Source organism: Peromyscus eremicus, chromosome 2 (assembly GCF_949786415.1).
Source record: "Peromyscus eremicus chromosome 2, PerEre_H2_v1, whole genome shotgun sequence".
Taxonomy (NCBI): Eukaryota; Metazoa; Chordata; class Mammalia; order Rodentia; family Cricetidae; genus Peromyscus; species Peromyscus eremicus.
In genome coordinates this window covers 119,341,324-119,363,746 of record NC_081417.1, presented here as the reverse complement: position 1 = coordinate 119,363,746, position 22,423 = coordinate 119,341,324, and the positions used below count along the sequence as shown (strand labels likewise).

Here is a 22,423-nt window from a genome sequence, read left to right as displayed (position 1 = left end):
GTAGAGCTATTTGGGAAGGATTAGGAGGTGTAGCTTTGTTAGAGGCGGTATGCCACTGGGGTGGGCTTTGAGGGTTTCAAAGCTCATACCATTCCTATTAGCTCACCCTCACATGCCTTGTACTTATAGATAAGACATGAGCTCTCAGCTGCTCCAGTACCATGCCTGTCTGACTGCTGCCGTGTTTCCAGCCATGATGGCCATGAATTCTAACCCTTTGGAACTGTAAACCCTCTATAACTCTTTCTTCTATATGTTGCCTTGGTCATGGTGTCTCTTCACAATAGAAAAGTAACTAAGACAGATGGTGTGTTGTTTGGTAGAAATGACTGTACCCACTCCTAGCTCAATGGGAACGTGACACAGCCTGGTCCAATCAGATCATCATAGGTTTTTAATTGGCAACGGCATGTGACTCAATCAGACACAATATAAGACTCATGTCTTTTATCTTTGGAAAGATAAAAATTACAAGTTGTCCTTTGGGGCTTATCAGAGAATAGTTTGTAACTCTATCAATGCTTGCTGCCAGCTAGACTTTATAGGACTTGACTCTGCCTGAAAAACAGAGTTACATTAGAGGAGACTCGGGATACTTTGTCCTTGTGATATTATCTGTGTCCCTGGATTCAGGCATGTCTTGAGTTTCTGCCACGTGAGCCTACTTTAAGCATGTGGTTTAACCAAGTATGATTTAATTTTCGTTTATAATCAAGGGTTCTGACTAATGTGAAGGAAGAAAATGCAGTTGAAATAGTCACTTCGTGATGCTGCATGACATATCAGTTTGATAATGATGAGAGCAGAGTCAATAGGCAGACAAGAAAAGAACAAGACTGTCACATGACATACTGTTGGATCTGGTCCTCATAACTCCTGTGAGGTCCTTGCTCAGATCCCCTTTTTGATGGAGAAATTGAACTACTGGAATACAAACTCACCACACAACTGTTAAGTTCACACTTGTGTAGTCTTGAACTCAAGCCATTTGCCTCTAAATGTAGTGTTCTTTCCATTACTCTGGGGACAACAGCCCTCACAGTCAAGTTACTAACATAATAAATGTCACTATATATCTATAAATAAATTATGATCTTGGCCATGCTCTCCTTTAAAACTATTTGGTAGTAAAGAAATTCCAGGTGAAATACAACTTACCCTTATCTTGGTAGGGCCTGGTCAGCATCACATCCTCGGGGAAGAGCCTGTTCAGAGTGATGTCAGTCATGTCAAGGAGAGCTGGAGCACTTCTTCTGTCCTCATGGCCTTCTTCTGGTGTCCCTTCATAGACACCTGCCTAAACACAGATAACAGGGAGAGCAGTGCTGGGGCTGATTGTCAAATCAGTTCATTGCTCATGCACTCTGGGCTTCAGAATGTGTTTCTTCGTGAGAACAACTCTTAATTATTACAGGTTGCTGAGTGCTGTCTTACTAGAGCCTACATCCTCCCAGAGTCCATGCCATGTCCTTCACTTATTTCTGAAGAGCCAATGGATGCCTGGCAGAGTCAGGCCTATGGGAAGGCCGACTCCAAGTCAGGCTCTTTTTTCCATCTCAACCATCATGGCATCCCGTGAGAAGAAATACCACTAGTCCTCCTGATAAAGAACTAGGCAGCTCAAATAACTGATGATGGGTTTCATGATTAGTAATCTACTGAGAGAGGGCTTAGCCCTACATCCCTGTTCTCACCACCTGTAAGGGGGCTTCTGGGTAGCCCTCCTTCCCTCCAGTTTACCTGACATTTGCCTTCTATCTACTTCTCCCGTACTCCTTCTCAAGTCTGTGTTTCCTTATCTATGAGATCTATATTGAATGTAAGACAACGTGAAAAGCTCTGGAAGTAGGCCAGGCAATGGACTGAGCATCCCAGACATTGGTCATGGTGAACACTCACAGGAAATTAGGGTGTAATAGGATATTACTTATGGAAGTGTTCACAGCCATAGCAACAGAGGATGGAGAGAGAGATTTCTCCTTTCCATTGGGAGGCTGAATGTGGGAAATCTTCCTAAAGCAGAACTCATCAAGCTCTATCTTTTAAAAGGTAGAGCTTTTAAACATACCTTTTAACATAGGTAGGAGACTGATAGAAGGGGACAGGAATATCTGGCAGATTAATCAGAATGAGCAAAGATATGGGCTATTTGGAGAAGTGTTAATGACCTAATATTAACGGAAGGGGTAGTGTGGAAGCTGTGACAAGAATTAAGCTAAGGGAAAATGGAGAAGAAATAGGAGAGGGAAGGCTGAAGATGAGGCTCAAAAGACACATGGGGGCGGGCTGAATTATGAATGTTCTTACATACACCACAAGGGGTTGGGGTTTTATTCCTTAGCTTTGTAAGAGAGGCAGTGGCTGACACTGATCAGATTTGTATTTGAGAAAGACCATGTTCTGAATTACATCATGAGTCCTAGGACACCGATACCTCGGAAGGGTGGTCAGGATATGAGTCCTCTCGCTTTTGAGGTTCTAATTCCCATGGCTGTTTTTCCTTCACATTGTTTTCTTCGTCCTTAGGTCTAGGGCTGAAATAGGAAGATGCCAAGGAAAAGTAAGGACTTACATGTAGATGGTAGCTTGGCCTAATCCTAATGAGATGACTGAGAAAAGTGAATCTTTCTTTAAGATGAGAAATCAGGATCAGATCAACCAGACAGATAGCTTATATGAGCTTCTGCCTGTTCCAACCACTGGAAGTATCATTTTTTGCTTAAACCCTTTTAGTTCTCTAGTACCCGTAGGGTGCACTCTAAGTCCTCCTGTGGTCTGCCACTTTTCTTCCTTCCCAATTCTGTCTCTCTTCGTTCCTTCCCTCCACGTCTGTTTGGGTGTGGATTCTCACAGTTTCCCCCAACCCACCAGCTTATTTGATCATCTTGCTCTTTTTATTAGCTAGTAATGTTTCCAAACATGCCATTCGCATCCTACATTGCTAACAAATCTAAGTTCTCTTCTGTCTAAGTCACAATACTTGCGAGTCCTCCATGGATACCCTGGAGTACCATGTTGACTTCCTATCCCCTCCATTTTGCCCGTCTGTTTTAGATTACCGCAAGTTGTCTATGGCTCTATCTTCAATTGCCCCTCTTTGGTTTGTCCACTAGAGTTGGCTGCATGAATATAGCATGGGCTACGATGACAAGAACAAGGACAGTCAGACAGGGTCACTGAGAACCTGCTTTGCACTGGGTGTCTTACAAGGCCCTGGGGAAACAGGACCAGTCCATGCACTGGGAATATAGCCAACCCGCAGCGGGAAAACGAATTCAATCATGAGTCATAGGTGGATAGACTATGCTTTCATTTTAGAGATAAAACTTACCTCAGCTCTGGATGGAGAAAACTCCTCCAAGGCTGAAAACAAAGAGGAAAACGGTCATTTCTGTGAGGTTACCCAAAGCAGGCTCTGCTGTTGGTTATAGATCATCAGGTGACGTGATCAAGCGGGAGGTGAAGTCTCAGGATGTGGCCAGAGCAGGCCATGACCACAGAGCATTCTATGGACTCCTGCGTGTAGGGCTGAAGCTCACACAGAAAAGAAAGCAGTGTTTCTGAAGGTGCAGTGCTTGTAAGTTACAGCACATAACATGACTTGGACAGTTTTCTCTGCCTCCCTTTCCAGGCATGCCCCTGAAGGAGAAGAACTTCGGGATGTACAGCTCATGGCATCCGGGCAGTTTCTGTTGCCAAAGGTCAGTGTGTGAGTCTTGCTTGGATGGCGCCCTAACTACATGCTCTCTGATCAACATTCCACCCTTAAATGGCAGAGATTTAGTTTTTGTTAAGATTACATCCCAGTGGTCACAACGTAACAAAAACCCCCTTCCCCTTAATCACTGGTCCCACATCTGTTGTCATTAATTGTTTGGAATCTAGCCAAGAACCCTGAAGAAAACAGAAAATAAGAATCTGAAAGTAGTCTCCACAGCCTAGATAGCCCTTAGAGGGGTGCCCTGCAGGCCTCAGTTCAGTGACTAGTGGTTCTTCCAAGAATTCTAGCAAATCAGTACCAGTAAACAAGTCGCATGGAACCTTTTTAAAATACTTTGAATGTTAATTACTGGCTGCTTAATAGCTCTGAGCCCTCGAGTCATCGTTTATAGTTGGAGGCAGGGGTACTGACACCCAGGGTAATCTCGGGGACTGAATGTTGTTGTATAATTCTTGATCAAATAAAGGGCTCCCTGCTAGACACCAACATGCCAGCAGGAGGCAGACTGGGTAATTGCCAGAAAGGAGGACAACCACAGAAAATAGTCTGATGTGAGGCAACCAGGCCTTCTGCAAGGATCCAGGAGTATCTCGTCAGATCATGAACTGTGCTCACACAGCCCCGCAGCCAAGTCATCAAAAAAGATGACATCGGACTCTGCTTGCCCAGCTTGAAAACAAAATGTGCCCACTGAGGGTGGACTAGACCATTAACTGACCCCACAAAAGTGCTCAGGAAGTGCCTACTGTATGTGTCAGACACTGTACTAAGAGCTCAGACACTTCAGTGCTCTCTGTGATTTGAAGAAGTACTGGTCCCCCCATTTACTGAACATCTGCTGTGGCAGACACAGTGATAAAACAAGCTTCCTGTCCCCACGGGGAACATTCCATTTACAGAGGAGTGGTGATTCAGAGAGCTGAATGCCAAGTTCCAGGTCCTCCTCAACACACCATTCTATCAGTGCTTGCCTATGCTCCCTCACAAGGGCTCCAGATGTAGGTATTCTATTCTTCCCATTGTACAGGTGTCCCATACAATGTCCTTGTTGACCAACATTCAAGGTCATAGCCAGGAGCTATGACTAAGGCCAGTAGCAATTCTACTTGGGACCCCAACTGAATTGCTACATCACTTCCAAGGTGGCATTTAGTACCAAACTGGCAAGAGCCCAGGAAGTATGCTTCTGGGCTCTGTTTTCTTGAAAGCATAAGATATATAAATTTGATTGTCCTCAAGGACATTTCTCTCTGAAAGAGATGATTATTAAAGGTCATTTGCCACAGACCACAAGAGATAAGGGTCCAGGAATCAATTCAGACCATGTCTGCCCATCTCAGTACACACCTTCTAATTCTGTATTAAAGGCCTGGGGTTCAGAACCCTGACCACTAGAACCTAGAAAAAGCCTGCTTCAAATAAGGAGCTTTCATCTGGCTGGAAAGGACCCTAGACTCACATCTGTTGGGAATGTGCTACTCTGAATCACACAGCATCAGTAAGGACAGGAGAAGCAATACCTTTTGGAGTTCTTCAATTTCAATTTCATAAGTGGCTAAAATAAACAAAAGATATTTCAAGTCAGTTTATACACTAATTTCGTACAATAGTCAGGATTAACATCATTTATATGATTGCAGAGTCCAGTTTTCTCACCCTTCAGAGCATCAAGGTTTGAGTTCTGTGGGGATTTCCAGAGTGGAATTTATAGCCTATTTTGAACACATAAGAAACCACATCTTAAGCTTCCTGATTTAGTAAATAGATACCTACATCCTGCTTAAAAGATATTATCAAAAATCAGTGGTAGCACTTAGGAGAGAAATGCGAAAGGTAGGTAGGTAGGGGTGTGTGTGTGTGTGTGTGTGTGTGTGTGTGTGTGTGTGTGTGTGTGCAGACTACTAGGAACCCGAGTCTAACTTAAGAGATAATTGCCAGGTCCTGCCCCAAGTACTTTGTTTCCTAAACACAGCTTGAAAGAGGACATAAATATCTCCTGACTTTCCTGATGGTTCTGGGAGTGCGACTTAATGAAATCATGACTTCCTTAATTATTAACAAATATAAGTAGTGGCGAGAATTGGCACCAAATTTGAGTCCTGCCACTTTATTCCTGGGGGATTCAGATGAATTCCCATGAGCCTCGGGTTGTTCATCTGAGAAACTGGCTCATCAGTACCTCCTCCCAGATAGCGATTAAAATGATGTCTATAGGACACTGGGCATTGCATGAAAAGGGTCACATTTTCCAGAAAATTGCTTCTCATATGCTTGTTGCTTGGCAAACATTTATGAAATTCTGAAAGTGCAGAGCAGGCAGGGTTTCTGCTCTGCTTCTTCTGCTATTGTCTTGAAATGGATCAAAAAATGCCCCATTGCTCAGCTCTTAATGTAAACATATCATTCACTGACAAAATAAGTGTAACCCTAGTTTCCCCTAAAATTCAAGTTTTCTTAGATCTAAAATTCTATGTGCATCATTACTAATATAGTTCCACATAAGTAAATGCAGATGTTCATCTTTAGTGACTTTTAGAGGAAGCTACTTTATGCCCCTTGTTTTAATTTTTTGTTTAACACACACCCTTTTAAAAACATCAATCTGTTTATGGGGCTAGAGAGATGACTTAGCCATTAAGAGCACTTGTTGCTCTTGCAGAGGACCTGGGTTCGAGTCCCAGCACCCACATGATAGCTCAGAACCACCAGCAACTCCAGTTCCAGGGGATCTGACAGCCTCTTCTGACCTCCATGGGCACCAGGCACACACATAATGCCCAGACATACATGGAGGCAAAACACTCATATCCACAAAGTAAAATAAATCTGAAAAATTTAAATCTACTTATGATTCAGTTTTCCCCATATCAATTTTAAGTATTGCCTCATCTCGACTCTTTAAAAAGATAATCTTCTCTTTGATGTATCTGTCTGTGCTCTCCATAGAATTAACAAATTATGATCTCACTTGCTTTCCCTTAACCGCCATGTAGAATATCAGTGCATGTTATGCCTTAGAAATCACAAAACCAGGGCTTGCAGATTTCCTGGGGATGCTTGCTCCAACAAGCAGGAAAAGATCACACACATTCAACTGAGGATGCCCGTGCGGCGTCAAAGCCAAGGCTCTCTATTACTCCAAGGTAAGAACACAAGGCTTATGTTTTGTTGATACTCATGGGAGACCTGCCCTTTCCTAAACAGAAATGGAGGTGATGTGGATTGGGGGTGGGGGTAGGAACAGAAGAGTAGGGGAAGGGACTGGGAAGAGAGGAGGGAGGGGAAACTGAGGCAGGAATATAAAATAAATAAATTCATTAAGAAAAAGAACACAAGGCTTGAAAAAAAAAACAGCAAAAAGGTGCAGATGTGAGGGTTCCAAGGAAGGAAAGGGGAGGGGAAAATGATATAATTGCAATCTCAAAAATAAAAGAAAGGGAGGGTGGGCTGTACTCCAAAACAATCAGCAGGGACTAGGAATTGTAACAAGTTTTGACCGACAGCTTTGGAGTCCTTGCTCACTTTCTGTGCAGGGGCCTTTAACTTGCCGGCTCTGACATGGCTTTACCAGGGTGGCAGAAAAAGAGAAAACTCCAGAACAGTTTCCTCGGCCACTTTCCAACTGCAGAGATTCATGGTCTGGAGACCTTTCACTTCTCCATGTACGACATCCCATGTCATCTTAGACAAGTCTGTCTTTTACATTAGGAGGTGAGATGACTCCAATTAATGTTAAGTAATTCAGTAATATAAATCAGCAAGCATCTTTATAGTCTAGGCATTATGCTTCCTTTTGATACTCAAACTTTACCGATATGGAAACCCACACTCAGGATAGTGAAGATGCTTGCTGAAGGCCACTGAAGAGAAGCAGCTTCCCAGCTTAGAACTTCATGGTCTGAAGGTGTCCCCAAGGCTCTCCAAGACCCCTCAAGAATTCCCTGGCACCAGGAGGCATAAGGGCACTGATGGTCTTGATGACATCCGCGGATAATTATGTAATTTCCAGAACAGCCTGAACCCTGTGATCCAAGACTGAGCTCTGTAATGGTGGGCACTGTGTGAGCTATGATTCTAAGCTATTGGGTTTGTTTCAAGGGACAGAATCACTGATGGGAAAACAGACACCAATTACTATATCCTCCCCTTCCCGTCTGCTCCCTAACCCCACCCCCACCACTCCTTTCAAAAAGAAATTAGATTCCTCACTTTTGAGAGAAACATTAAATTAAATTTTATAAAAGGTGTGAGAATTAGGCTCCTGTTTGACGTTATTTTTTTAACCTATGGATACTTAAGTACTCTACCACTATTTGTTAGAAGGTAGCTTCATTGGGTTGCTTCTCCATCTTTGTAAAAGGGGAAACAGGAAAAGAATGGTTTTGTGCATTTACGCCTGCCTGTCTCTGGTTTCTCAACTTCTTTCCTCTACACCAAGGCCACATGATCTTTGTCACTGAAGTTATCGGTCTTGCAATCAGGTGGCTGGTCCTGGCCACATTTTCTTTCTCAAAACTGTCTGCAGCTATTTTAAGTCCCTCAGCATTTCCATGTAAATTTTAGAATAATCCTGTCTATAGCTACAAAACACCTTGCTGAGATATTTATAGGAACTGCCTTAAGCCTATGAGCCACTTGGGGAGAAGTGATGTGTGTGTGTGTGTGTGTGTGTGTGTGTGTGTGTGTGTGTGTGTGTGTGTTTACTGTCAGTTTTACTCTATTGGGTCTTCTAATCCACAAACACAATATGTCTTTTCACTCATTTGGATTAGATTTGATTTATTTAATCCAAATTTTATACTCTTTAACACTTAACTCTTATGCATGCTGTGACAAATTTAAGTCTACACATTTATCTCTTGGAAAGAAAACTTAAAATGTATTGTACTTTTCCAATTTTAGCACCCATGTGCACATTGGTAGTACATAAAAACACAATTGTGTTTATTAGTTCTTGGCGGTGGGGAGCGGGGGTTGTTGCTCTGATAGGTTCTTATAAACCCTTAGGAGTTCCTATAGATGAAGATGTTATCTTTCTTACCTTTCATTTCCTTATTTCCCTCTCTCTGGCTAGAAATCTTAGCTCTACATTGAGTGAGAGTAGTAGGTGAGGGCATTCTTGCCTTGTTTCGAGTTTTGAAGAGAGAGCAGTCCCTTCTTTACCACCAAGTAACATGCTCTGCAGCCTCCCTGTGAACATCCTTTATCAAAGCGAGGGAGTGCCTCTTCCCTTATTTTTCCAAGAATCATTATGTTATGAACAGGGTAGAATTTTGTCCAGTGTCCTTTCTGAATCTATTGTGTGATTTTACTGTTTCACTCTGTCACTGTGGTGGGTGACACTGATTGGTTTGTGGATACTGAGCTTTGTATCTCTGAAACAAACTGCACTTGATGATGCTTGCTGAATACTATTGCTAATATCCTGTTTTACTGGTCTTTATGGCTACTCTCGGAAGATCAAGGCTTGCCGTGCTAGCCTTTAGTTTTATTATCAGGCTTATGCTAACTTCATGAGACATGCCAGGAACTGGTTGCCTCTATTTTTCTCGAAGATATTGCAAAGCACTGGTGTTAGCTCTTAAGAGTTTGCAAGCATGTTTCACTGAAATCAGACTCTGGATGCAGACTCTCTTTGGGGAACTTGTATGAGGTGTGGGTGCATGTACGTATGTATGTATGTATGTATGTATGTATGTATGTATGTATGTATGTTCTCATGTATGCAATGTGTGTTGGAGGTGTGCATGTGTGTATGTGTGTTTTCCTGTATGTGGACACACAAGTGTGTTGGAGGTGTGCATGTGCACTTGGAGGCCAGAGACTGCTATTGGGTATCCTCCTTAACAGCTCTTCATTTTACTTTCTGAGGCACATTCTCTCAATGAACCCAGAGCTCACCATTCTTGGAGATCCCTGCCTCTGCCTCCCAAATGCTGCAATTATAGGTAGAAGCCACATCTCCCAGCTTTCATCTGTTCCTGGGAATTCAAACTTCAGTCTTCATACTTACATCGCAAGCTCTCTACCCTCAGAACCAGGTCCTTAGTCCCTATTTTGGGGAACTTTTCAAATTCTAAGTTCAGATTTTTCCTAAGGGTTACAGGACAATTCAAATTATTTTGGGTGATCTGTGGTAGTCTGAACTTTTAAAGGGATTATTTCATTTTTGACTAAGTTGCCAAATTCATGTATGTACAGTGCTTCCTTAATCCTTAGTGCCCATGGGTCTGTGAGGCTATCCCTGCTTTATTCCTGAGATTGTTAATTTTCATCATTAGTCTTGCTACAGATTTGTCAATTCCATTGATCTTAGTAAGGGGATGGGACATGTCACAGAAATCCTCCTGACTGCTGCCTATAGTTCCCTAGTTTCTCAAGTCTTATCTGGTCTATCCTCTATCCTAGTCTACCACAAAGATGTCCTACTGGCAGGGATAGCCTTGGCCACTTCCATCCCCTCCCACCTGACTCTCTGCTGTTCCACAGTCATTTCTTAGTTGGACCAGGTCTCATTTTCTGAGACCTTTCTGACTCTTTAGTCATCAGCCCTGGCCTACTTGGTGGCATTACTCCTCAAGTGCAGCAAAGGACTCTTCAGAAAGGCCTAAAGAGAGGCTTGGATTAATAATTTCTCCTTTAGGTTCCTCAAGTGATGCCCCTGGAAGGCCCACCTTTGGAATTTGTGTCCAGGAGTTAAGAAATGGAAATCTCCTGCCCAGCTTTCCGTAGTCAATCCTCAGCTTTACCCACTAGAACAAGTAGCCCTGCATGTGTGAAACATCCATACACCCTCCTGTGAAGCCCAGCTTGTCAAGAGGAAGACAGATCAAGGGAGAATCCCTGACCAGGACCTTGGTGAGGCATTTCCGTAATGGTAGGTTCTGGGTAAGGGAGTCTCAGGGGTTCAGAGAAAAAAGGTGTAGGCTCAGACTCAAGCTTCCCCTCAGCCCTGTGAGCCTTTAGTCTTGTAGAAAGTCATTCAGTGGGATCCTGCCCACATGGGGTCCCAGCCTCTCTAGTCAAAGTGTGGTGGACAGGCCAGCAGCACCACCTGAGTGGTGAACTTGTTAGAAATTCAGGCTCCAAGGCCACATACCAGAGCTGTAGAACCAGAATCTGTATTTTAAGAAGATCCCAAGGATCAATACAGATGTTAGAAAGTGAAAAGCCCTGCTCTATTCCTATGGCTAATATTCCACAAACCACATGGGCACATTGGGTTTTTTCACAAGTGATCTGATTTATTCCATTTCAAATGTTATCAGGGCACAAGGGCAACTGTCTGACTTCTTAGACTTTTAGAACCTCTCTGTAGCAGGGTGGGCAATGAATGAAAAACAAAACAAAAAGCAAGCAACAACAAAAATCCTATGTCAGACATTAATAATCAATTGCAAAACTTCCATCTCATGCCTGAATCTACCCTCTAAATTGTAAGTGTTCAAGGCAGCCTTTGCTGATAATAGACTTTGCCCAGTAGAATTTTCCAGTAGTTATTCAATTTCTCACTCTTGGAGAGTGAAATGTGTTGTGGAATATTATTTTAACCGTGTAAAGTTTGTTATATTTGTTTGTGCTGCATTTGTTTAATTATGTAAAGATGTGCTGCATTTGTTTTACCTTGTCTGCCTAAGGCACCTGATTGGTCTAATAAAGAGCTGAACAATCAATAGCTAGGCAGAGAAAGGAAAGGTGGGGCTGGCAGGCAGAGAGAATAAACAGGAGAAGAAATCTAGGCCTGGGAGAAGAACAAGAGAAGGAGAAGAGGAGAGAATGAGGGAGATGCCCAGGGCCAGCCAGGCAGCCATCAGTCAGCGAATATGAGAAGCAGTGAAAGTAAGATACACAGAAAGAAAGTAAAAAGGCCTTGAGGCAAACGGTAAAGAGAAACCAGTTAAATTTAAGTTAAAAGAGCTAGCCAGAAACAAGCCTAAGCTAGGCTGAGCATTCACAACTAGTAAGTCTCCATGTCATGATTTGGGAGCTGGTTGGTGGACCAAAAGAAAAAAGCCTGCCACAGAAATGACAATATATCTTCATGTTTTATGTTACAAACTTTCTAAGTATATATTCCAGAACAATGGCTTCTTTCCTGGAACCTAAGTCTTCTTGTCTGTACAGCAATAATTGAGCAAGAAGACCTTCTGGAGCCTCCTTGAAGGAAGATAAGCTCTCCTGTGTAAGATGCAGCTTAGATTTATGGAAAGGGCATGGTGTGTCCAGACAGGCTTTGCCTGTTCTGCACTGTTGCTTGGCCACACAGTACTTGGGTCACTAAGTACAGCTCAGCTTCTCTAATCTTCAGTCTCCTGTCTCTTGCAGTGAGGGATGGAAGCATTCAATCTGCAGGTATCTGCACAGAAGAACTAGCAGAGAAATACAATCCATAGTGCTGGGTCTGTAAGTCCTGCTATGTATTGTAGCACTAATATTTACAGCTTCTATAGAGAATTGAATAAGGCTGTTTGTAGAACAAAGACATTGAACCTTGCAGTAATGTTGTGTCTCAGCTTCTCATTCCTTTTCTCTGGGCATCTCCTTTGCACAAAACGTTCTGAGCATCACCAGAGGCTGGAGGATTTAGCTCTGGACTCAAGAGCTACTATATAAATCCCCTTTCTTAATTAGATTGAACACAAAGTCTAATTCTCATGGTGTGTCATCTCGTTTTCTACACACTAAGTAACTGTGGGAATGCTATGATAAGCGAGGTGAGATTTCCTTAAGAGAAGTGAGAAAAAATTGAATCACACTGTCTTGACTTTTCTTCCTACACACCTACAAAGGGCAAAGCAGTTAAGATGATTAGAGATGAGAAGAAATGGCAGAAAGGAAGAGGCACTCAGTAGGAGTCACTTATTAGGAGTCCAGATCAGTGCTGATGCCCAGCTGGACTGATACATATTGTTAAGAGACAAGAGATGGGAGAGATTTAAAAAAGGAAATAAGATGGCAGAGCAGAATGAATATGAAATCTTAACATATCATTAGTTATAGGGAGAATACCATCCTGACACGTTTTTATTCTGTGTAGGGTTATAATATTAATTGGCTTAGCATACTTACCATCAGCCGTTTCTCCTGCAGCACATGGGTTAATGGAGTTGCAAGAGTGACTCAAATATGAAATTGTTATGTCATAATTATGTGATTCTTCCAACTCAGCCCTGAAAAGAATGGAGGAAGAAAAGGTTACTTGAACTAACACATTCCTTGACTCTGACCAGGGAAGCAGGTAGGCTAACTGCAAATCTTCACCTCTCCTCTGCTGCTCCAAGTCCAATCCCCCAGTCTCATCTCCAGCTGTGTAGCAGACCACCTGCTGCAGCCTCCCTTCCCTCCTTGCCTGCATTCTCAGGGGACTAAGCAGATTGTGATGGAACATCTACTTCCCTCCTTCCTCAGCACCCCTTTCTAGAGTCATCCTCATTCCTAAGTGTCAGCTCCCAATACCTAAAACACATTTTATCTGGAACTCCCCTCCCCGGTGGCCACATCTAGCAGGATATCAGAAGAATTTCCTATCAGGGATCACAGCCACCACACCCTCCTAAGAACCAGAGAAGGCAATAGGAACAAAATACCCACCCAACAAACACAAGACCAGTGTATCAACACCTACAATTGCAGTCTTCCCAAACCTGAATGCCTAGAAGCCAGCATAAAAAACAAACAAACGAAACAAAACAAACAAACAATAACAGCCAGGACAATATGTCTCCACTAGAGGCCAACAACCCTACCACAGCAGGCCTTGAGTACCACACAACATAGCTGAAGCACAAGACAAAGACATTAAAATAGCCTTTATGAATATGATAGAGGTCCTTAAAGAAGAAACGAATATATCTCTTAAGGAAATCTGTGAAAAGACAAAGAGTAGAAAGAAATGAATAAAACAGTTCAAGACCTGAAAGTGGAAACAGAATCAACAAAGAAAACTGAGGGAAATCTGGAAATGAAAAATTCAGGACCTCAAATAGAAACCTCAGATGCAAGCCTCAGCAACAGAACACAAGAGACAGAAGAGAAAATCTCAGGCATTGAAGACACAATAAAAGAAATTAATACCTCCGTCAAAGAAAATGTTAAATCTAAAAAAAATCCTGTACAAAACATCCAGGAAATCTGGGACACTATGAAGAGACAAAACCTAAGAATAATAGGAATAGAGGAAGGAGAAAAAACACAGGTCAAAGGCCCAGAAAATATTTTCAACAAAACTGTAGAAGAAAACTTCCCTAACTGAAAGGAAGAGATGCCTGTCAAGGCACAAAAAGCTTACAGAATACCAAACAGATTGGGTCAGAAAAGAAACTCTCCTTGGAGCATAATAATCAAAACACTAAATGTACAGAACAAAAAAAGAATATTAAAAGCTGCAAGAGAAAAAGATCAAGTAACCTATAAAGGCAGACCTATTAAAATTACACCTGACTTCTCAATGGGGACTTTAAAAGCCAAAAGGGCCTGGACAAATGTGCTGCAGACTCTAAGATGCTGCAGCAGCCAGATCAGACTACTATACCCAGCCAAACTTTCAAACACAATTGGTGGAAAAAATAAGACATTCCATGATGAAAACCAAATTTAAGCAATATCTATCTACAAATCCAGTGCTATGGAAGGTGCTAGAAGGAAAACTCCAACTTAAAGAGGTTAACCACAGTCAAGAACACACAAGGAATAAATAATCCCAGACCTATAGCTGAAGTTTTTTTGTGTCCCACCTGGTCCATGGTCAGGACAAATCTCTCTCACCTGCTAGTCCTGCAGCCACTTGGACCCAAGTAAACACACAGAGGCTTATATTAATTAAAACTGCTCAGCCATTAGCTCAGGCCTACCACTGACTAGCTCTTACATTTAAACTAACCCATAATTCTTATTTATGTTTAGCCACATAGCTTGATATCTTTTCTCAATTCTGCCTTCACATCTTGCTTCCTCTGTGTCTGGCTGGCAACTCCTGACTCAGCCTTCCTGTTCTCAGAACTCTCCTCTCTGCTTATGCCACCTATACTATACTTCCTGCTTGACTACTGGCCAATCAGCATTTTATTTATCAACCAAATCAGAGTAACACATTCACATTATACAGAACAATATCCACAGCACAGAGCAGCAAATCAAAAGAAGGGAAACACACACACACACACACACACACACACACGAAACACACACACACACACATGCATGCATGCACACACCAGCAAAATAACAGGAATCAATAAACACTGTTCACTGATACCTCACTATCAATGGCCTCAATTTTTCCAATAAAAAAAGATGCAAACTAACAGTGTGGATGGGAAAACAAGATCCATCCTCTGTTGTATCCAAAAAACATACCTTAACATCAAGACTAGACATCACCTTGGGGTAAAAGGATAGAAAAAGATATTCTAAGCCTAAAAAGCAAGCTGATGTAGCCATTTTAATTAACAAAATAGACTTCAAACCAAAATTAATCAGAAGAGATAGGGATGTGCACTACATACTCATCAAAGGAAAAATTCACCAAGAGGACATTGCAATTCTTAACATCTATGCACCAAACACAAGGGCACCCAAGTTCATAAAGAAAAACCACTAATTAAATCACAAATTGACTCTCACACACTAATAGTGTGAGACTTTAATACTCCACTCTAACCAATAGACAGGACATCTAGAAGTCTGAAAACCACACAGAGAAATGCTGGAGCTAACTGGCATTATAAACCAAGTGGACCTAACAGATATTTACAGAATATTTCATCCAAACACAAAAGAAAACACTTTTTTCTCTGCACCTTATGGAACATTCTCCAAAATTGACCACATACTTGGATACAAAGCAAGTCTTGGTAGATACAAGGAAATTGAAATGACACCCTGCATTCTATCTGACCACAGTGGGTTAAAGCTGGATATCAACAATAAAAATAACAGAAAGCTTGTACACTCATGAAAATTTCACAACTCACTACTGAATAAAAACCTGGGTCAAGATAGAAATTAAGAAAGAAATTAAAGACTTTCTAGAATTTAATGGAAATGAATACACAACATTCCCAAACTCAATGGACACAATGAAAGTGATTCTAAAAGGCAACTTCACAGCACTAAGTGCCTACATAAAAAACTGAAGAGATCTCATAAATTCTCCCATCTCTAACCCAGAAGCTACTTCCAATTGATAACTACTTGCAAATGAAAATTTCATTTTATCCGTGGGAGTCTCACTGGGGAAACAAACTACTCTTAAGGGTAGGCCCCATGTTCAGCAGTAGATGGTCAATAGAAAACATGGCATCTTTAGAGGTTCCTTCTTTCACAATGTCGTGTCAGAGCTTTTTTTTTCAATTTTTTTATGTTATGTTATTATTTTTATTATATATATATATTTCTCTTTTTACACTACAGGTCCTCTGTATATATATTATAGCTTCTAGTTTAGTGTTTTTATGGGATTCCGGCATGTGTGAACGAATGGGTCTCTGTTTCTTGTGCCTTCTCTTTGGCTTTTTTCTGGTTCTTCTGTCCTATTCTGATATATTAGTTTCTGTTTTCTCTTATTTTATTTTATTATATTATTATCCCTTAGATGCATGTTTGTTTTCCAAGGAGAGCAGGAAGGAGGTGGATCTGGATGGGAGTGAGTGGAGAAGAAGTGGGAGGAGTAGAGGGAAGGAAACTGAAATCAGGATATATCATGTGAGAAAAAATATTTTCAATTCAAGGAAAAATTAAAAAACGCCATGTCTTCAAACACATTTAAAAGCTCTTTCTATGTTTTTCCTCATTAGAGAAATCATACTGGGGTGTCTATGGACTTACACAGATGTGGAAAGAATGCACCCTCCCCAAAGTACAGGGACTCTCAATGAAATACCATCACGCAAAGCATTACAGAGAGCTCACAAAGTTCACACAGGAATCAGTAAGGCAGAATCCCGGTGCCAGGTGGAGTGAAGAAACCCACAATAAGAAACTCAGTGAGAGCTGCTGAGACTCCCAGGAATCCTGAGGCCAGATAAAGAAAGTCTTCAGGTTAATGTCTAAGTCAGAAGGTCAAGCTTAGACACTTCTCACTGGGAAGCCAGAGCTGTACAGCCAGCATGAAGTCTATAGTGACAGATGCTGCCTGACCTATGGTTGGTTCTAGAAATACCTGCACATTCTCCACAGGAAATGAGCAAGAAAGCTTTCTCTCTGTGGCCACAGAGCTGGAATACTTGGCCAGAAGAAACCAGTAGCTCAAAACCCAGCACCAAGGACAGGTGTAGGGCCAGAATTCATTCATCCTCTGTGTTGCAGAGATCAACACTGACCCTGGACTTGAACTCCCGACTCTCCTTATATGAATAAGAGGTTTCCTGAAAAGGCTGCATCTGTATTGAAGTACTGCAGATGAACTGGATGGTTAGAGCTGTGCTTATGGAGAGTTGGGCTGTTACAGACTGAAATCCAAAGTTATCTTTCTTGGATATCTATTAATTTTTTTTTCCCCAGACTGGGTTTCTCTACATAGCCCTGGCTGTCCTAGAACTTGCTCTGTAGACCAGGCTGGCCTCAAACTTGAGAGATCCACCTGCCTTTGCCCCTCAGGTGCTGGGATTAAAGGTGTGGGCCACCACTGCCCAGCTATTTTTGTTTTAATTTTAAAGTTATATTTCTTTGTGTCTGTGTGTGAGAGAGAACACACATGTTACATCGCATGGGTGGCCATGAAAAGATAAGTTACAGGAGCTGGTTCTCTCCTTCCACCACGTGGGACTCAGGGATCAGACTCTGGCCATCAGGTTTATAGGTGAGAATCCTTCCACCATGTGGGACTCAGGGATCAAACTCTGGCCATCAGGTTTATAGGTGAGGACCTTTACCTGTAGAGTCAGCTCACCAGCCCCATAGTTCTCTCAAGAGCCATCTAGAACCCTCTTTTGTATTTGATCTAACATCACTTTGATTTATCAGGTAGGGATATTAGAAAGCATTAACTTAGCAAACCACCAGTGTCTACCACCCCAAAGTGAATACTGCTGCCATGCAGCATCCAAACCCTAGAGCACAGACTTCCTTGCTTCGCTTTTACCCACAGTGTCCCCCTCAATGTACGTGGCAAGTGTATTGATTTGTGGCTTTCCTTTGTTCTGTGTCTATAAAAGTTTCATGTAACTGATTCCTTAGGGAAGAATGCCATTTTGGGGTAACTCACACCCACATTCCTAGGCCACGCTCATTCATATGAGACTCATAGTAAACTATCTCTTACTCACTTAGGAGTGAGAGATGAGTTTGCATTACATTGTAAAGCAAATCTGGCATACCTGGATACAAATGTTCCATGTCCACAACATCTAAGATTCCAAAGGAAGTAATCCTCACTTAAAAGACGTTTATTGTCAAAACCCGAAAACCACAGAATAATGCGAGCCATCACAGAACAGTCAGAAGAGGTGAGCAAAGGACAGGTAAATTTACAAAAGTGTGCTTGAAGTATTCGAAGACATTCTGTGAATAATGGCAACTATTAGGTGAAAACAAGAGATCCCCAAAAAGAAGACTCTACATACTTACAGACAAGAGAAAGGAGTTATAGAAATCATAAAGACAATTCATTTGTATGTGTGCACATGTGTTCATGTGTATGTGGGTACACCTCTGTGTGCCTGAATGTGGAAGCCAGTGGTCAACCTTGGGCATCATTCCTCAGGTGTCATCTATGTTGCTCTTTGAGACAGGGACTCTCACTTGGCCATGAACATAATGGCTAGGTTGGCAGGCAAGAGATTTGCCTGTCATGAGATTACAAGTGTACCATCATGGCTGGTTATTTTATGTGGTTTGGGGGTGGGAGGGTTGAATTGGTCTCCGTGCTTACAAGGCAAAGCACTTTGCTGGACTGAGTCATTTCCCCAGCCCATAAATATAATTCCTGAGATTAATAAAGAAAATTAATGTGGGGGTACAATGGTGGGCTAGAAGCTGCCTTCATGTGACTCGGTTAAGGACAAGAGTGAGTTTAAGAAAGAATAGACCCTATTTCGAACAAAGTGTTGGAAAAAATAAAAAAAAAACATGTCCTCAAACACATTCAAAAGGGTATCAGATCCCTTGGAGCTGAAGTTCCAGGCAGTTGTTAGCTGACTGACAAGTGTGCTGTTTACAGAACTCAGTCCTCTGGGAGAGTGGCAAGTGCTCTTAACCTCGGGCCATCTCTTTCTTTTTGAGTCTTTATTTGCATATTCTCTACAATGTCTTTAAAGAAACAGGACTAGTTCCATTTTGCCAAAAAAGGAAAATTATCAATTCTAATGCTTTGGCAACTTTTCCTTTCCTACTTTTCTTCATCCCTCCTGTAGGAGATAATTGAGAGGAACTTTGCTAAATTAGAGTCTGTGCTGTGTATCTCATGCTCTGATGCCTTAATGATCTCATCAGATACACAGGAAATTAACCTTATTAATAAGAAACAGTTTGTGGAGGAATTGAAAGAGGTTATCTAATCAATTCCTGGCACAAATTTTGTCAGAAATGAGTAAGTATCTGAATTTAGATGATTATAAAGGAATTTAACCTCTTCTTCTAAGAAGAGGAGGATGGGGAGGAGAAAGAGGAAGAGAAGGAGGGAGAAGAGAAAGAGCAGGAAGAGGAGAAGGAAGAAGAAAAGGAGGAAGAGGAGGAGGAGGGAGAAGAGAAAGAACAAGAGGAGGAGGAAGAAGCAGAGAAAGAGGAGGAGGAGAAGGAGGAGGAAGAGGAGGAGCAGCAGCGGCAGCATCTTTCAGATCAATTTACAAGGACTATTTACAAGTCTACCCTTGGGAAAGAGATATTGTGGATGATTCTTAAATTCCCTTTCTTGCTAAGAATGTCTTTTCTTTCTTTTTCTAGAACATTGGAATTAGATCTAAGATCCACCTCAATTTTATACAGTATGGATCAATATAAATAACTTGAATAAGTAAGAACTAACTATAATTCAATTTATTTATCTCCACATTTATGAAAAATGCTTCCAGAATGGTAGAAACACAGAGAGGCTGCGCAGTGGCCGGGCCAGGAGTATGGCTGCAGATGGAGGGAACTGAACCCTAGCTCTCATCAAATGCCAGTTCGAAAGCACTAGACAAACCTCTCAAACTTCCATTTTCCACTCTGTAAAATACCAATGATGGAATATACTTTAAAGTTATAGAGTGGTTATTGAATGAAATATTTTCCCTCTGCGTAAGGGTGCCACAAAAGCATGCTAGTAATATTATATTGGTAACATTATATTTTAAAAGCTGTTTGGAGGTGTCTTGCAAAGTTCTTTTATTACAGACATAACATTCAATTTCACACTTTCTTATGGTGAAGCTCTAATAATTTAAATTCAGCATCATAAAACTTTAATATTTATTAATGATGCCTTTATCATGATTAACTTTTCTCCAAGAAGCAACAATAGCTTCTTACCTGCAATGTGAATGTTAAAGATGGCTTAAGAAATTAGAATTTTCTGGATTTTGTTTGGAGCCCTGGAATCTTATCTTTGAAATGGGCTCTGGATCTGAACAGAGATCTCAAAACAAAAAAAATAAAACTGATAAAGAGCTATCCTGGCAGAGCACTCTGGCCAGGGAAGCAGGTAGGCTGTCTCTAGAGCATCACCTCTCTCTGCTCTCTTTCACATCTAATCCCACAAGTCTCATAAACAGCTCTGTAGCAGACCATCTGCTGTGGCCTCACCTCCCTCTCTACCCTTGCCCCCAGTCTCCAGTGGATCACACAGATCTTCTTCTCCAAGCTTCCTCTCTACTGATCTTGTTATCCTAGCCCCCAACTCCAGATGGCGTTCTGTGGTAACCTGCCTGCCAATCCTGATGGAGAAACAAGTTGGTCAGTGAAGCAGGTGGGTGAGCTTCATATCTTTACTCTCCCTCTACATCTCCAAATCCAGTCCCCAAGTGTCATCCCAAGCTTTGTAGCAGACTACCTACGTGGCCACTCCTCATTCTCTGCTTCCTTTACCAGGGGACTAAACAGAGCCTGGTGGAATACCCTGCTCTCTTCCCTCCTGTGGACCCTAACAGCCACCCCCTTCCTAGTCCATCCCTATTCCTAAATGTCAGCTGCCAATACCTAGAAACACATTTTGCCTGGAATCCCCAGTGGCCACACCTAGACCAATCTCAAACGATTTCCCTACCAGGCAACATACACTATCCTAACAAGAAGAGAGTAACAGAAACCAATAGAAAAACACCCAACCAACAAAGACAAGCTCAAATATCAGCACCTAGATTACAATCATCCCTAACCCAGATGTCTAGATGCCAGCCTTAAAAAAAATAAATTAACAGCCAGGACACTATGTCTCCACTAGAGCCCAGCAACCCTACCACAGCAGGCCCTGAGATTACAACACAGCTGAAGTACAAGACAAAGCCAGCCTTTATGACTGTAATAGAAGTACTTAGAGAGGAAATGAGTCCCTTAAAGAAATCTATGAAAACACAGTGGAAGGAAGTGAATAAAACAGTTCAAGACCTAAAAGTAGAAATAGAATCAACAAGGAAAACTGGGAGAAATCTGGAAATGAAAAATTTAGGACCTCAAATAGGAACTTCAGAGGCAAGCCTTACCAACAGAATACAAGAGACAGAGAAGAAAATCTCAGTCATTGAAGACATGACAGAAGAAATGGATACCTCCAACAAAGAGAATGTTAAATCTGAAAAAAAATCCTGGCACAAAACATCCAGGCAATCTGGGACACTATGAAGAGACCAAACCTAAGAATAATAGGAATAGAGGAAGGAGAAGAAGCATGGGTCGAAGGCCCAGAAAATATTTTCAACAATATCATAGAAGAAAATTTCCCCAGCCTAAAGAAGGAGATAGTTATCAGGGTATGAGAAACATACCGAACATCAAATAGATTGGACCAGAAAAGACAGTCTCCTTGCCACATAATCAAAACACTAAACATATAGAACAAAGAAAGAATATTAAAAACTGCAAAGGCAAAGATCAAGTGACATATAAAGGCAGACCTATTAGAATCATAGATCTAATATAGACTTATTAGACTTCTCAGTGGAGACTCTAAAAGCCAGAAGGTCCTCAATAGATGTTCTACAAACAAAGAGACCACAGATGCCAGCCTAGACTTCTATACCCAGGAAAACTCTCAATCACAATAGATTGAGAAAATAAGATATTCCATGTTAAGAACCAAATTTAAGCAACATCTATCTATAAATCCAGTCCTATGGAAGGTTCTAGGAGGAAAGCTCCAACCTAAAGAGGTTAACCACAGTCAAGAACACACAAGGAATAAATAAATAATCCCAGCAAACCAAGAGGGAAAGCATAGCACCAGCAGCACCAGCAGCACCAGCAGCACCAGCACCACCACATAACAGGAATTAAAAAAAAAAACATTGATCATTGATAACTGTCAACATCAATGATCTCAATTCCCCAGTTTAAAAAAAAACACAGACTTAACAGTATGGATAGGAAAACAGGATCCATCCTTTGGTCACATCTAAGAAATACACCTTAACATCAAGGATAGACATCACCTAGGAATAAAAGAATGGAAAAAGGTATTCCAAGCAAATAGACCTAAGAAACAAGCTGGTGTAGCCATTTTAATATTTAAGGAAATAGACTTCAAACCAAAACGAATCAGAAGAGATATGGAAGGACACTACATATCAAAGG

General features: G+C 41.6%; 1 protein-coding gene across 1 annotated transcript in view; it reads right to left on the bottom strand.

The window, feature by feature from the left end:
• Positions 1 to 22,423, bottom strand: part of Fyb2 (FYN binding protein 2) — a 109,987-nt gene that overhangs the window by 29,061 nt on the left and 58,503 nt on the right. Inside the window, exons 5-9 of the mRNA XM_059255847.1 lie at positions 12,791 to 12,891; positions 5,242 to 5,276; positions 3,332 to 3,363; positions 2,435 to 2,534; positions 1,159 to 1,297 (exon numbers count right to left, since the gene is read on the bottom strand). Of these exons, the coding sequence (XP_059111830.1) occupies positions 1,159 to 1,297; positions 2,435 to 2,534; positions 3,332 to 3,363; positions 5,242 to 5,276; positions 12,791 to 12,891 (407 nt within the window). The remainder of the gene's footprint in view (positions 1 to 1,158; positions 1,298 to 2,434; positions 2,535 to 3,331; positions 3,364 to 5,241; positions 5,277 to 12,790; positions 12,892 to 22,423) is intronic.